Genomic DNA, 17,132 nt, shown 5'->3' on the forward strand with positions numbered 1-17,132 from the left:
TTCAGCCATTTGCCAATTGATAAGAACTCTTTAGTTTCTAGTTCTCTGCTACTATTAAGAGAGCTTTAGTAAATATTTTTGTACATGGGAACCCCATTCCTCTTTGATCTCTTTGGAATATGTACCCAGCAGTAGTATCGCTAGATCAAAAGAGTGGAAACAGTTTAATAACTTTTGGATCATAGTTCCAAATTACTATGGAGAATTGCTATGCCAATTTACAACTCTACTAATACTATATTAAAATACCTTTTTCCCATAGCCCCTCCAACATTTGTCATTTTATTTTTTTTCCTTCACTTTTGACAATCTAATGGATGTGAGATGGAGTTTCAGAGTTACTTTCATTTGCATTTCTGTAATAGTGATACAAGTAGTGTTTTGAGAGTTGATATTTGTACTCACTGAAGAAAATCTATAGATAATATTTCAACAGTTTCAATAACTGCTTATAGATCTCATAGCATAATCATTTAATTTTATAAAGCACTTTTTGCAATGAGATCAAGTTGTGTTAGCAGGTAGTAGAGTTAGGGAATGTAGAGGTAGTCTTGAATGTATGAAAGGCAAAAGTTTCATATCACTATCTAGATAAGCTATCTTTCATCGGGGGTTAAGTGAAGGACATTTAGGTTTAGGTTCTTCTACCTCTAGCTATTATAAGAGTCTTATATTCTCTATTAGCAAGCTTTCTATTTTGATTCTTTTGATGGTAGAAGCTTTTTTAAAAAAAGTCTTTCTTCTTGTCTCTTTTTGTTCCAGTACTCACAGTTTTGGGTTCTCCTTTTGTACAGCTTATTTGACATTTACTCTAAAGTAAAAAATCCTTGGTAATTCACATGTGAAATATGAAAAGATACTTCTTTGGGTATAAGTTTCACTCCTAGAAGAATATTGAATTTTCAAATCTAGTATTTTTTTAAATAGCTTTTTATTTACAAGTTATATGCATGGGTAATTTTATAGCATTAACTATTGCCAAACCTTAAGTCTAGTATTTTTGATAATTTTATTTTTCAACATATTTTGTGCTCATGTTGCTTTGGACAGTATTTAAAATATTAGAAAAGGACATGAACTTAATTCTAGGAAGACAATTGCTGAATAGTTATAATTTAAAGCAATATTTTGGCATTAAATGCCATCTTACATCTTTGGAAGTTGGGCTTTTGTTTGGAAATGTGAAATATAAAACTCAATTCTATACTAGTTGGTAATTCAGTTATTTGGATCTATTATTTGTATTTAAAATTTAATCTCGTGCTATATTGCTTGTGAAAATAATCTCTTTTTTATGAAAAAGCTTCTTACCATCATAGGCTTTTATGAACTAATGAATTTCTAAGGAAATTTACATACTGGCCATAATTTTCTAAAATGACAAAACTGATCAGAAAGTATACTGTAAAAGGAATCTGGGAAAGTTGGAAGACAATTAGCAAAATGGACTACCTCCAGAAACATATCCAAATAAATGCTTGGCCATTCAGTTTTACCATTTGCCTGCATGGTAGTAGTTGGGCTGCTGTCTTAGTTTTAGTTTTAATGATAAAATTCAGAAGGTTATATTCAACAAGCAGTATGAGATACTTTAGAAAAAGTTTTGTTGATTTCTTTTAAAATTTCACATTCATTTCTGAATATATTCCTTTCCTTTTCCAATATACCTTCTCTTTGTAATAGTTTTTAAAAATTCAGTAAAACCAAACAATAAGTTATCCACATGTAACAGCACATGCATTATTCCAGACTAATAGCCTCCCACCTCTCTTCACAAAAAGAGATGAATTTTCTATTGTAAATATTATATATTTATTTCAAATATATTTTACATATTATATGATTATTATTATTTTAAAAATTAAATAGAATTTTCCATCATTACTTGCCATCTGTTGTTCTTGACACTGAAAAACACAGATATCCTCTTGAACCGATCTCAGCAGCTCTTTTCCAGTTGCACAGCTAAGTTTGCCGATGGACAGCAGTGTTGTGTGCCAGTTTTTGACATTACGCACCAGACACCTCTGTGTGAAGAACATGCCAAAAAAATGGTAAGTTCAGCCTGTGTTCCAGTGTTGCTTCTGACATATCTTGTCTCTGTAACTGAGGGTAAATCACTTTACCACCTCATCTTACTTAGGCAGGTGTTTAAGTTCCAGAAAATTACCTATCTGCATTGCAAAAGAGAGTTTCCCACATTAATGCATTCCCAGGTTCAGATTTTGCCCCCAAACCAACTAAACCAAACCCCAGAAGAAATAAAGTTCCTGTTTTGGTAATGGGATCATCAAATTTATAGCTGAAGGGAGAATTTAAAAGTTATTGTGTCCTGTTCCCTCACTTTGCAAATGAAAAAACTAAGCATTCTCTTCCCTACCAATAACTTCCACTCCTTCCCCTTCCCCCATCTCTCTATATCCCTGAAACATGTATAAATGTTTTCTTAATTCGCATCATTACAGTGTCAAACCTAGTATATTCCAAAGTTTTTTTATATTTACAGTTTCTTCCACATTTGCTTTTATATAATTCTGAAAAAAATGGACTTAATTATTGTTTTGGCCCATGCCAAAGATTCAGAGCAGTAGGGGGGTAGGGAAGAGGGAGGCGGAAGGTGAAGTAGGAGAAAGGAAGCCAATATGACTTAGTGAAGTATTCAAATCAAAAAAATTCTTTAGAGAAATATTGTCTTAATGCTTTAAAAATAGAGAGTTCCCTCAATAAAAAAATGATCAGGATCATCATAATGATGATAACAGCTAACATTTATGTAGTAATACCTATTCTGTGCCAGGTACTATATGAAGTACTTTCCAAATAGCTTATCTACTCCTCCAAACACCCTTTGTGATGGTGCTAGTATTATATTTTATATTTTATAGTTGAGGAAACTGAGGCAAATAGAAGTAAATGACTTTGTCCAAATCATTGTGTCCAGGGTCACACAGGTAATAAGTGTTTAATGATGGGTTTGAATTTAGTTTCTCCTGGATCTGGCGCAGTGCTCTTTCCAGCTTTCTTATTCTACCTTTCATTTTCTTCATCTATCACTTAAAGAGCTTTAGGCCAGATGATGTTCTTTAAGATTTTTTTCAGTTCTAACATTCTGTGGACAATGCCTTATAGCTGTTAAATATTTTTGAATGGATGTAATAATCAACTAGGCTAACAAAATGTTTCCAAATAAAGTTGCAGTGTTTTAGAACCTCCTTTGGATTGATAAGATGAGTTGTAAGTAATATCACTTTTCTGGGGAAATGAGTGCTCCTGAAAGGGGTTTAAAAGTAGTTCTTTTAAATAGTATCCTGTATGTTTCCATCCAAAGGGAGCTACAGAATCTTTAAAAGTTAATTTATATCATTTTAAATTTTTATTAAGTAGTAAAACTATACAAGTTATCCTTCCCATTCATGAATGACTCTTTATGGGACTCACCAGAGTACTTTGAATATTAGGCCTTTAGGCATGTGCCAAGTAGAGAGAATCAGCTTCAAGCTGCATGTACCCTTAAAAGAAAAAAGGACCAAAAAACTCCATCATGATATGAGCTCTTTCTGTGGAGAGAGAGGGAGAAGAAGGTAATTAACCAAGGAGGCCATGTTCTGACAGGATTGGTTTTCTGAGTTCTGTTTGAGCTCTTCACCATAAACTTTTCTTGTTTCCCCAGTCCTTCCTTCTTCCTTACAATTCCATTATCTCTACTCAATTTGAGGAAATAACTGCCAATACATTTTGACAAAAGTAGTTTCAAAGAGCACCAGTTAGCTGAAGGTAAAAGTGGGAGAGCTTGTGCACAGTCAGTCCTGTGCAGGTAGTGAAATGAGGGGAAGAGAAAGTCCTCAGGGATCTCATTCTGCAGCTGTTCCCTGTTTATTATTATTGATAAAATTGAAGAGAAAGAGAAGGTTGGTACTTCAGAGCTAGAAGAGAGAGGTTTTGGTATTTTCTTGTACCATTTTTCTAGATAAGGAAATAGAAGCTCAAAAGGGTTGAGCTATGCCCAAGGTTACATGGTTGAACAATTGAAGAGGTGAGACCCAGAGCTCCCAACTCTTCTTAGTTCAGAGTTACTTCTGCATTCATCTTGCTAGGGAGGACAGTAACATAAACCATCCAAAAAAGACCAAATTGATGATGAGAGGGACTCTTTCTGCTCTGTCAATCCATTTATTTTAGATGTTGAGAGTTTCCATATTTGTTGTAGTAACTTTGCTTATATATATTCTTTATATAGGTACATCTGACTACCTGTAGTGACACAAATTTCCCATAATGTTGATTATAGAGTTTTATTATGACTATCAGCATATTATGACATTGTACTTTTGAACTTCTTGAATAAAGTTCTTTTCTCTCTCTACCAACATCTTTCATGGTGACATATTTTCTTGAAACTCACTTTATATATTAAGCATGGGGCTCAAAACATTTCCTAGAACTGCCACCACTAATATATTTTTTGCCCTGATCTATGTATTTATTGTAATAAATACAATTAATTTGGTTTCTGTGTTCCAAAATATTTATGAAGGTTAGAATAAATGATCTCAGATTGGTAATTGGTTTGGAGAAACCCATTTGTAGTCTAATTCAGTTCTATGTTGCAGAGCCCTAGCTTGGTGCTGCAGAAAATAGAAAATTTAGATGAGACACTGCAGGATTTACCTTTAGTGATTCTTTTGTTGCCCTTATATGATTGTCTTTTATGTAAATTGTTAATGAAGAATTCCTTTGAAACCATTACTAAAATCAATAAATATAACAAAATGAGTGTTTTCTTATTTTTAAGTTTGGGGCTTTTTTATTTAAAAAAATTAATAAGCAGACCAACTGAAACCATCATATTGTTTTCATAAACCATCATATTTACTGTTTTCATTTCATACTCTTTACAAAAGGATAATTTTTTGAGAGGAGATAGCTCCCGTAAAGTTCAGCACCAGCAGCAGAGGAAACCCAGGAAAAAAACAAAGCCACCTGCACTTACCAAAAAACACAAGAAGAAAAGAAGACGTGGACCACGTCGGCCGCAGAAGCCCATTCCCCCTGCAGTGCCCCAAGGAAACCTCAGCATGCCCACCAGCGTCTCACTGCCATTGGAAATCTCCCAGCTGCGGTTAGTTACCTACATTATATATTTTGAGTGTTTATTCCTCTTTACAGGAGGTAGAGTATGGTTAGGTGAGATGAAGAAAATTAGGTCTCAAACATACTTTCCAAATCTTTCTAATACCTGTACCTTTGGAGCAGTCCATTCTGGAAGAGAAAAACTGATGACTTTTTGTTTTTGCAGATAGTAAAATCTCAATAACTCTCTTTTCATAATTTTCTTGATTTTCTTGGATTGCTTTTATTTTTTTCCCTTTTTTCCCTCGATCTCTCATATTTGATTTTTGAAGTCCTTATTAAATTCTTCCAAGAACTCTTTTATTGATTACATTAAATTAAAATTTTTTGCACAAATAAAACAGATGTGGCCAAAATAGAAAATTGGGGAAAACAATTTTATAGAGTTTCTCAGATAAAGATCTCATATTGCAAATATATGAAGAACTTTTTCAAATCTATAAAATTATAAATCATTCCCCAATTGATAAATGGTCAAATGATATGAATAGGTAGTTTTCCAGTGATGCAATCAAAATAGTTTATAATCATATGAAAAGCATGCATTTAAGTCATTCTTGATTAGAGAAATAAAAATTAAAATAACCTTGAGATATCAATTTACACCTATCAGATTGGCTAAAATGATTGAAGGTGAAAGTGACAAATGTTGAAGGGGATATGGAAAAACTGGGACACTAATTCATTGTTGATGGAATTGTAAACTGATCAGTTCCCCAAAGATTTTGGGGAAATCTTTGAATTTTGCCCAAAGAGGTTTTAAACTGCCTAAGCCCATTGATCCAGCAATACCACTATTTGGGTCTGTTTTGACAAATGATTAGAGAAAAAGGAAAAGAACCTGTGTGTTGCAAAATATTTATGAAATTTTCTTTGTAGTGGCAAAGAATTAGAAATTGTAGGGGATGTTTGTCAGTTGGAGAATGGTCTAACAAATTGTGATATATGATTTTGATGGAATACCACTGTGCAATTATAAATGATGAACTTGATCTTAGAAAAACATGGGTAGACTTGCATGAAATAAGAAAGAGCAAAATTAGCAGAACCAAGAGAATGCTGCATATAATAATAGCAATGTTCTTGTAAGAAAAACTGCATGATTAAGTCATTTTGACTATTATAGATGCCCAAATTAACTACAAAGAATCTAAGAATGAAGATTCCATTTGTAGCCAGAGAAAGAACTGATAAATAAAAGTATATATGGAATATGTGTGCGTATGTGTGTGTGTGTGTATGTGTGTGAGTGTGTGTGTATGTGTGTGTATCTAATGGTGTCTGTCTCTAGAGCAGGGATGGGAGCATAGGAAAAAGGAAAATAAAAAAAAATTCCATGATAACTTTAATATATATTTAATAGGAATAGCAAATTATACATAGTAGATTTACAATTTCATGTATAGTTACCTTTATTTTTTCTTATTTTCTTATGTTATGGAAATGCTTGTTTTATCTTAAGTTCAGAATAATTTTATATTTCAGTTACTATTATCTAGTTATAATATTCAATCTACATAACAGTTATATTAGATCTAAAGCAAAACTTTCTATAAAATAAGGAGAACAAGTATCAAAATGGAAAATTGGGGAGTGCTGTCTAATTCTTCTATTTTTACCAGCTGTGTTTTAGGGAGTTGTATGGCAGGATAGTAAAAAAGAGCATTGCATTTGAACTAGGAGCCTTAGAGTTAAGTCTTGACTCTTCCTTTTCAAAAACACATGACTCTGGCTGTCTTCAAAGTTCTGTGGACCTGTTTTTTCCATATAAAATAAGTACATTTCTTTCCCTGCTCACTTCACAGTGTTTTTAGGAGCAGATAAGTTATACAATGCAAATTCCAAATTTTCTTTTCTCTAATCCCTCCCCCATCCATTGAAAAAGCAAAAAAGAATATAAATCATGTTTCTCTAATTTGCTTATGTTGTCATATTTGAATTTATGTAAACATTGTATTACCTGTTTTGGCCTTACTTTGTTATGTGGTATGAAATATTAGTCTATGCCTAATTTCTTCCAGGCTACATTCCAGTTTTCCTAGCAATTTTTATCATATAGTGAGTTCTTATTCCAATAGCTGCGATCTTTGGGTTTATCAAATACCAGGCTACTGTGCTTATTACCTCAAGTATATCATATATCTAATCTATCTCATTGATTGACCATTCTATCTCTTATCTGGTGTCAAATTGTTTTCGTGATTATCATTTTACAATGTGATGTGATACTTCTAGGCTCCCTTCCTTCACGGTTTTTTATGGATTCAGTTAAATGTGTTGACCTTTTGTTCTTCCAGATGAATTTTATTATTTTCTTCCTCCTATCTTTAAAGACATTCTTTAGTAGTTTGATGATAGGACACCAAATAAATAAATTATATAATCTTACACATTATTAATTTGGGTAGAAGTGATGAAAAGGATACTAAAGTCACCGTGATTGTTGATTTTACAAACTGCACTTTGAGATGTATTTTTCAGTGAGAAAGAAGAAAGAAAGGTTTTTATTTTTCCTTTTATTTATTATAAAAGAGCAACCTATTTAAATGGGAGGAGCCAGGTGAAAAATCCCTCCTTTTAACATCCCTATTCTATGTTTGAGAAATTCTCTTGACAAAAGTTTTCTGACTTTTGTGGTCTGTGTATCTGAGCAAAATTGATGATAATAATAATCAAAATGACCACCAGTAAAAATTTTCAAATGGGTATATTTAATGTAATTTTTAATGTGTCAGTAATTTTTTGGAAAGGTTATTGGTTCTTATATACCAAATGCTTATTGAGCAGAATCATATTTTATAGAACTGTTCATTTTTATAACAGTGTCAGGGTAGTTTCTGTCAAGCCATTGTTTTGTAGGAATTGTCTACTTTCATGTATGTTTTCTATTCAAATAGGAAAATATGAAACTTCCTACATTAAGATTTTCCTCTTTTATGAGACTGTAGAAAACATTTTGAGGATGAATGAATCTGTTGTAGTAAGAAACATAAGAAGTTGAGGGAAACTGATTAAAGATGCAGTTTCAAATCTTATCCCAGGAGCCCTTCCACACCGGAGCTGAGTACTGACGAGCTGCCTGATGACATTGCCAATGAGATCACTGACATTCCACATGACTTGGAATTAAATCAGGAGGACTTTTCAGATGTCCTGCCACGGCTACCCGATGACTTACAAGATTTTGATTTTTTTGAAGGTATTTTAAATTTCTTGTTTTGATTATTTATTTTTCAGGAAGCAGGTTCAAAAAATGAGTTGAAAAGAAAGGACTTAATTTTTTAAGATGTAGTTGAAACATTCTTATCAATTAATAGTGTCTTATTTTAGGTAGAGATTGCAAAATGCTAAAAAGCTGCTTTTACCCTCTTTAAAAGTTTTGGTATTTGTTGTCTGTATGACTGTGGCGTTGTTTTGGTATACCAAGATTCATTATTTGATATCTCTATCTTGTAATTGTCATGTGAAATTAGTCATTTTAAATGTCAAAAAAAAATTATTATAGATCTTCAAAGAAACGAATAGCTGGCCTAATTTTATTGCCCTAACTTCAGCTGTGAAGTATACATTTCAAAAATCATGTTTGCTTATCCCACTAAAGTTTTGTTCTTTTTTAGAAATTTTCCTGGACATTGTAAAATTTAATTTTGTAGTCATTCATTTAATGTCTTTTTGAATATTTCTGTCAGTTTTTGCATTGGAGTTTTTTCTCCCTTGAGGTAATTGCTTGTAATGCCATCTGAAAGCAGAGCAAAATAGTTTCATGGACTTCAGTTTATAAAAGCTTTGAGAGTATATGGAAGATTAGAGGGGGGAGTTAGAGAGCAAAGAAAAGAATTTTAAGAGAAAATCTATGAAGTGAGCCAAACCCTTAAGTCTTGACATAAAATATAAATGAATTTCTTTGTTCTAGTTTTTCACAGCTTGCCACTCCAGGTGGAGGAGCCTCAGGATGGAAAAGCTAAGAGTGGACCTCCCCTTCTGAACTTTTTGTCTCAAAGCTCAACTGATATGATATGCTTGCTATGTTTTATTACGTTGGTATTATCTGGGCTTATATGCAAAGCCCATAAGCAAATAAACATTTAAGAGTTTTGAACTGATATTGAGTAGTTTGACTGCTTTAGTTTTGAGTTGTAGACTGATTCACACGTGTACAATTAAGTTGATGATTCAATTGCTATGACGGTGTGAAATTTGAATTGTGTACTACGTTTTAATATTTATTTTTTTCTTTCCAGTCCTATTTCTTGAAATATTTTCTTTCTTTCTATTCCCCTCATAGAGCACTGTTTAAATGCCAACGTCAGATGACCGGTTCATTGTTTTGGTGGCCTTTGTTTCCTTAGGTAAGAATGGAGACCTCCTTCCTACAACAGAAGAGGCGGAGGAACTCGAGCGGGCTTTGCAGGCTGTAACTTCCCTTGAGTGCCTGAGTACCATTGGAGTACTTACCCAGTCAGACGGGGTGCCGGTTCAGGAGCTTTCAGAGAGAGGCATAGGGGTGTTCTCCACGGGTACTGGAGCTTCAGGAATGCAGTCCTTGAGCCGGGAAGTAAACACAGACCTCGGGGAGCTGTTGAACGGGCGCATCGTGCACGATAACTTCTCCAGCCTAGAGCTGGACGAGAACTTGCTCCGTTCTGCTACCTTGTCCACCCCGCCGACGCCCCTGGCAGGGCAGATCCAGGGCCAGTTCTCGGCCCCAGCCACTGTCGGCCTTACTCCGGCTACTCTGATAAGCCAGAGCGCGCTTGGGGAGAGAGCCTTCCCAGGACAGTTTCACGGACTTCCTGACGGCAGCCATACCTCCCAGAGGCCACATCCTGCCCAGCTGCTGAGCAAGGCAGACGACCTAATCACCTCACGACAGCAATATAGCAGCGACCATTCACACTCCTCGCCCCACGGAAGCCATTATGACAGCGAGCACGTGCCGTCTCCCTACAGCGATCACATCACCTCTCCCCACGCCACCACCTTCTCCGGTGATAACATGGCAGCTACCTTCTCAGCAGAAATGCCCATCATGGCGCAGCACTTGCTCCCAACCCAGCTGGAGGTGCCCCTGGGCGGAGTGGTGAACCCCAGAACTCACTGGGGCAACCTCCCCGTCAACCTCGCTGACCCTTCTCCGTTCAGCAACCTTCTCGGCGCCGATGGACACCTCCTCTCCACGTCCCTGTCCACGCCACCCACCACCTCGAACTCAGAGACCACACAGCCTGCCTTCGCCACCGTGACCCCGAGCAGCTCCAGCGTGCTTCCGGGGCTGCCCCAGACCAGCTTCAGCGGCATGGGGCCGCCTTCTGCCGACCTGATGGCCTCCACCTCTCCCAAGCAGCAGCTCCCCCAGTTCAGCGCGGCCTTTGGCCACCAGCTGAGTTCCCACAGCGGCATCCCGAAGGACCTGCAGCCCAGCCACAGCTCGATAGCCCCTCCCACAGGCTTCACGGTCACAGGGGCCACTGCGACAAGTACCAATAATTCATCTTCTCCCTTCAGCACCCCTAACTGAGCGGCGTGTCTGTGTGTGTGCAGGCAGGTGGGGACCGTGTTTTCTGTCTTTAGTTCCCTCTGTAGGCATCCCCTCCTGCTTCCCCTTCTTCAGCATTTGAAAAATAAGGTCGGGGCCGGCAGGAAGCCCGGCGGGTCCCCTGAAGTGAACCTTTCTGCAGTGTTCACGTGTGCTCTGTCCACGGTGCTCCTTTCCTCCCGACAGGTTCACGTTACCCTCACGTTTTCCTTAGCGGTTCAGCACAGTGACTGGATGCCATTGATTTTTAGCAGTGAGACTGAGAAATGAGAAGATACCTCAGATAACCAGTGCCCTTTACTACTTCCTAGGGTTCAGATCAATACTTTCCATCCCATTGCCAGATTTTATAAGAGGCGGTTCTGGAGAGATTGCTAATTTACTGAGTCCCCATTGAAGAAAATAGCTAATGGTGTGGAGAGGTGGATTAGGCCTCTGACTTAGCACTAGTCTGCTGAGACACTGCATTGAGGCTAGACTTCCATTCTTAAGTAGGACAGTGCTTAAGAAGGAGAAAACGTCTTTTGACCTCCTCTGTGTATGTTTGTCCTCGTGTGCTTGTGTGTATGAATGTAAAGGCAGGAAGCAACAATCCCATATTTTTCTAATAAGATAAAAGGTGGTTTTTGCTTACTTTCCCTCATTTTTTCCCAATTCCCAACCTTACTGAAATCCATCATTCTTTCCTACTGCTTGTTAACTTGAATTTATTGATTAGTGAGGGAGCTGGCCTGGTCATATGAGTTGCACTTTTGTAATCAGCAGCCTTTTCTTCTGAAGGTTAACAGTCTGAGGGGGAAAAAGTCAAAGGAAAAGTTGAACTGGTAAACAGAAGGAGAGACTCAACAGTCCCGGGAAAAAAATGGGCCAGAATCGTTGTAAGTTTCTGTGGCCTCATTGCAGCGTTTTATCAGGCTAGCATTCATTTTTAAATCCTTTTCATGAAATCTATTTGCCAGAAGTAATTGAACAAATTATTTTAGTATGTAAAGCAGGATAAGTCAAATGGATTTCAAAAATTGGGACTCTATAAATTCCTTAAGCCATCTCTTGCTTTAGAAATTTTTCATTTTCTTAGTAGTAACTTTTCAATAGGAGTTGTAAAATGTTGAACACACATGAAATCAATGTTCCAATTATGAAATAATTGTAATACCTGAAGGGTACACAGATAGTTTTTGTTTTGCCAACCTAGAAATTAGAACTTATTCTTAAATTCACCTACCTCCTAATTTTATTAAAATAATTTAAATACTTAGGTGCAAGTAAATTTGGATTTGTTAGTATAAATAGAATTGGACTTTTGTGGTGTTCTCTTTGCGAAGGAAGTTCAAAATTGATTTTGGGAAATTTTTCAAAATTATAGGTTGATTCATGATTAATAGGATTAAAATATTGGGTGATTTAGTAATTTAGTGACTGTAAAATTACGTACAAGGGTTCCCTATTACCTGCTTTTTGTATCTTTTAGATGTGTGATGAAAGAGATTTTAAAAGCAATTTGCTTCCGCTTTTTTGCAGAGAGGTTTTACCATCTCATGAGATAGGTTATTGGCTGTTTATTACCGAATCTAGTCTAATTTATATATTTAAAAAAAACAATACAAAACCAGATAGAGCATAATCTTCAGTGAGGTGGGACAGTAGGTTCCTTTGAGTCAGGGAATATTTGAATTTAATTCCTTCCAAATGAGTGAAGTTTTGGATATATTTTCCTACTTCATGTATGTATCTCTTTATGCCATGCTAGTTTTAGCCACTCCCTTCTTTTGAAAGCTTCTTTTCTTTGCTTTTTAAAGGAATGGCAGTGATCAGCATTTATAATGCTGAAACCATGTGCCTGAGCTTATGGAGGGGAAATGTCATGACTGTCTTTAATCCTTATATGCCCTACTTTTAAAACAAGTATTTATTGAACTCCTTTACTTTTATGGGCCAAAAAAATGTTTGTAATGTATTTAGTTTTTTTAATCATGAAAAGTTGGTTGGAAAATTTTATTTTTTTGAATAGCTTTGTCTTGTCTTCAGATTGAGAAATTTCTAAATTATAAATTATGTTATGAAGCAAGATTTCTCACCGTAAATTTATTCTGCTGTGGTGAGGAAGACAGATAATTTGATAGCTTTTCATCACTGAATCTTATGTTAGTGAGCTTTTCTTAATGTACATATTGGGATGATTATGGGTAGTTAACCTTGGCTCAGAAAGTGTCATTTAGTTTGCTGGGCTATTTTCCAATTTTTAGTACAGACTTAAGCATCATTGGATAACTATTATCCATTCCTATAGATTTCACTTAGTTCCCATTGTGTACTAGTTAAAGCTTGTTACAAAATAACATGTCTTCCTCATCACCTCTCCTTTTTGAGCAAAAGGAAATTCATAATCATTGTAATCATAGATTGGAATTTTATCTATCCTGGCTCTTTGTCCTGTGCATTGGCTGCTTAAAACTCTTCATTAACAAAACCTGTAATAAATTGCACGTTATGTTGTTCGCAATTTTCTGTTTTGTGTGCATCAGAAAGCCCTTTTCTGCTTTCCAGTGAGGAGGCATGCAATGATCAGGAATATTGCCAGTTATAGCTTCACACCAAAAACTTAAGAGTAAGTTAATATTCATGTAGTCCCCCGTGCTGAGGCCAGAGGGAGGAACACCGTTAGAAAGCACTGGTGCAGGGTTGAAGATGGTGCAAATACTCCTTTTCCTCTCATCTCACCCAGTTGAAAGATTGCATAGCTTTTGATTTGATTTGCGCTTGCCATTTGCCTGGATTGTTCCCTTGGTTGAAAAGAGAAGTACATTTTTTATAATACTAAAATGTTAGAACAATTACCCTCTTGCCAAAGAGTCAGTGTAGCAATTTTGATCTCTTGGTAGATATATTTATTTATATAAAACAATGGAATAAAGCTTTTTTCTTTTTTTTTTCCATTCTGAAAATCTAAAAATTAGCTTCTTCTGTGGAATGTTTAGAGGTAATACTGGCATCAAAAGCGAATCTTACATTAGGAATATGGTCCTCTTTGGGTGGAAAATTGCTGGTATTTTAGACTGAGGTACACAATGCATAGTAGAATAATGCCATGACACAAGAATAGTCACTTTCTTTCTGCAGTGGTTTGGGACCATTTGTAAAGGCCAGTTAGGTACAGTTTATACTGATTTCGTTTACAGAGTTGCTGCAGTTAATGGAAGTATCCTATGCTGTAGGAGTCAGAATCACCATTTCAATGTATGCTATCTTCTGCTTGTGTATTAGATTACGAATCTAATATAGCATCTGAAGAAAAGTTATATTTTCTCTCCTTTATTACCCCCACACAATAATAATTATTATTATTTGAGTTAAAATACTATTTCATTTCCTCTGTGGAATTGGCTTAGCATTTTGCACATCTGGGTAGGTTATGTAGCTAGTATACAAGTTGTTCACAATAATGAATGGCAGTTACACTTAACCCACCAAGTACCAGACTATGCAATGGAAGGATTTTCTAATATTTGTTCTGTAGGTTATATAGTGAAGGATTATTTTCTTGAGTAACCTACCACATGTGGGAAAATTGCTTGTAAATAACTTTTCTGAGCAATTTCATGTTAGCAAGCAATGTGGCATATGTATAAAATGCCCCTCCATGAGAAAATTATAATTTATTGGGAAAAAAAAAGGTAGTGAATATGGAGATCATATAAGAAGTGTTGTGTGTGTTTTTTATTTGTTTTGTTTTATTTTATTTTTTGTTTTTGGTGGTGGTATAGCTTATAGTTTAAGTCTCAAGAAAGCTAACAGCTTTTTTTCTTCAGCCAATAATTCTGTAGGGAATTTATTTCTTTGGAAGAAATGTTTATGTAGTTGACTGCATACTTAAAAATTCAGTGAGTTTCAAAGTAGAAAGTTCAGAATAATCAATCAGTATTGTTTTCTTTAATGACACTAAACTCGAGCTCATTTTCAGCCTATGATTACATTAATCCATAGAGGGAAGTTTTATTCATTAAAAGGTAAGAAAATTAAATATTTGCTGCACATTGGTATCCCTTCTGTTTCCCTCTTGAATAATTGCTTATATCAAAGAATTTATCTTACTAGTAAGATACCAACCAGCTGTCTGAATTGAAGTTACAAACTTTGGGCACATGTGTATAAGAAATTATAATCATAGTAATTCAAAAATCATAGGTATTTCATCATTAGAAACTTCCCTTTCATCCTTGAACAACATTTAAGAGGGAATATTAGTGATGGTAGGAATAAAACAATAGCTGTTTCTGCCAATTTTGAGTAAAATGTGTGTAAAGTGCTTGCAAAAAGGACAGGTAGGAAGATTTACAACACTAATTGTTGAGTAATTTTGCAATTAATTTAAATTAATTGTTTTTTTTTCTTTTAACTTTTAATGTCTATAATCTGTTTTCTTCCTCCTGTTCCTCTCTAGCTCTTGCCCCTTCCTTTGTAAATGAAGTATGCCAAAAGTTTTAAATCTGGTGTATTTTAAGGCCTTAAATGCAGTCCTTTTCTAAATGTGGTTTACAGACCCCTAGGGTTTTGTGGACATTTCTAAGGATACCTTAAAAGAAAATTTAGTCATATTTAACAAGTGTCATAAGTATCTGCCCCTTCTCCGTGGCCCCTCAGACTACACCAAAGGTTGGTTGGGGTTTTAGGGTAGTCAGAATAATGCAGATAGATTCTTTTGTAGTCACCTCAAAATTTGTAAGTAGTTGTGAATAAGTGGAAAGGTTTCCCTCTATCAAACATTTATATTGAATGTCTGATCAACAGTATATTCTTTTTGGAGTAGTTTTCTCCTGACTAAAAGAAATAGCTATCACATTAAACAAATGTTTTTATTTGTATGTATGTAGATGTATGTGTATATACATACATATATACAGATGTATATGTGTGTGTGTATATATATAATATATATATATACACACACACATATATATGCACATATGCACACTATAGATGTGTGACAGCTCAGAAATAGAGTAGATGTTTTATTTCAATTTGGAAGCAATTATCCTTCTCTCAGTCAGTCTACATAGATATAGAATCATGTAACCGTATCTGTAGGGTAACATTTTATAAGATTGAAACTCATGATTTAACCCATGGCCAAGAGAAAATCCATGTTAGAAACAACTGACTATTTTGAAAATAATAGCTCTCAATGAATGATTTTTACTGGCATACTGGAAAGGAGCTGAGTTTGTTCATGTAGCTCTTGTTTTTCCTCCAAACATTATTTAGGAAAAAAAATCTTAGAAACACATGGCAATATGGATTCTTCTCATTGCCAGTTGATATGTCGGTGAATGCTGAATATGAATTGATTTCAGGGAGCTTTTTTTCTAAACAGCAAACCTTTTCATTGTTTTTGGTTGTTGGCTTTCCTCACTTTTACTTTTTGTGGTATCACTTGTTTAGATCTTTTATGATAAAGTGTTATGAATCTTGTATTTGGTAGAAGGAAATATATTCTATATGGCAATTTGGAGGAAGATTATGACATCATTTGCTTTTTATCCATCATCTCCTATCCCTGGGGGATTTTGGCTAGTTTGTCTAACATGTTTTTTGATCTTCTAGAGTTTAGTCTACATAAAAATCTATATGAGAAAAACTTAGAAATCTATATATAATCTATTTAAGACAGCACAGTTCTTTTCTTTCTCTTCTGCCTACTTGCCTCTGCCCACTTCTCAGTAATGAAACACATACACATAGTGTATGAGCTATACTTTATTCTGGTCTGAGTAAAGAAACATCTTTCACTTTTCTTTTTTAAAGCTGGGGACCACTGAAGTAAGCTCTATATGCACCCAGAGTTCCCCATGGAAAATTTTCAACATGCAGTGCAGAAGGCTTCAATGCAGCTAAATGCCACACCATTGCTTTTACTTTGGGAGTAGACTGATTTGCCCTGAAATGACTCCAATCTTCAGCATTAAGGTACAGTTGGTTCCAATGGATCAATGCTGCAATGATGGAAAGTTTGATACTTGTTGATAGTATCTTCATCTGCTTGGATGGGTTGAACTAGTTCCTCTGAACAGTGATGATTATTTTCACTGTACAGTTTGAGTATGTCTCAGGGATTCCTTGTGGAAATAAGGGCAATTTAATAAAAAAAAAAAACAAAAAACAAAAAACTAAATAGTTTTAAAAGAAAATAAAGGTAGAATATCATCAAAGAGAGCGCAAGAAAGAGAAAACACATTGAGTTTTGTAGTCCGCAGTGTCTTGTCTAGGGACTCTTGCTTTCTCCTTGGGGCTCTCATCTCAATTTCAGCATACAGAATATTTTTCCATCACGCTCAGCTTTAAAAGTTTTATTTAAAAGTTCCCTTCCCCAATGAGCTTTCAGAATACTTATTGTAGATTTTAAGAGAAAAAGGTATATTAATTTATGCTATTAACATCACCTCATAAATTATAAGTTTTATACTAAAGC

At 35.3% G+C, this 17,132-nt stretch overlaps 1 protein-coding gene across 1 annotated transcript in view; it reads left to right on the forward strand.

The window, feature by feature from the left end:
• Positions 1 to 16,876, forward strand: part of INO80D (INO80 complex subunit D) — a 61,907-nt gene extending 45,031 nt beyond the window's left edge. Inside the window, exons 7-11 of the mRNA XM_051983711.1 lie at positions 1,921 to 2,054; positions 4,902 to 5,119; positions 8,172 to 8,329; positions 9,480 to 10,675; positions 16,469 to 16,876. Coding sequence (XP_051839671.1) covers positions 1,921 to 2,054; positions 4,902 to 5,119; positions 8,172 to 8,329; positions 9,480 to 10,648 — 1,679 coding nt within the window. The 3' untranslated portion in view covers positions 10,649 to 10,675; positions 16,469 to 16,876. The remainder of the gene's footprint in view (positions 1 to 1,920; positions 2,055 to 4,901; positions 5,120 to 8,171; positions 8,330 to 9,479; positions 10,676 to 16,468) is intronic.
• Positions 16,877 to 17,132: the final 256 nt, after the last annotated feature.

This window comes from Antechinus flavipes, chromosome 3, assembly GCF_016432865.1.
Source record: "Antechinus flavipes isolate AdamAnt ecotype Samford, QLD, Australia chromosome 3, AdamAnt_v2, whole genome shotgun sequence".
NCBI lineage: Eukaryota > Metazoa > Chordata > Mammalia > Dasyuromorphia > Dasyuridae > Antechinus > Antechinus flavipes.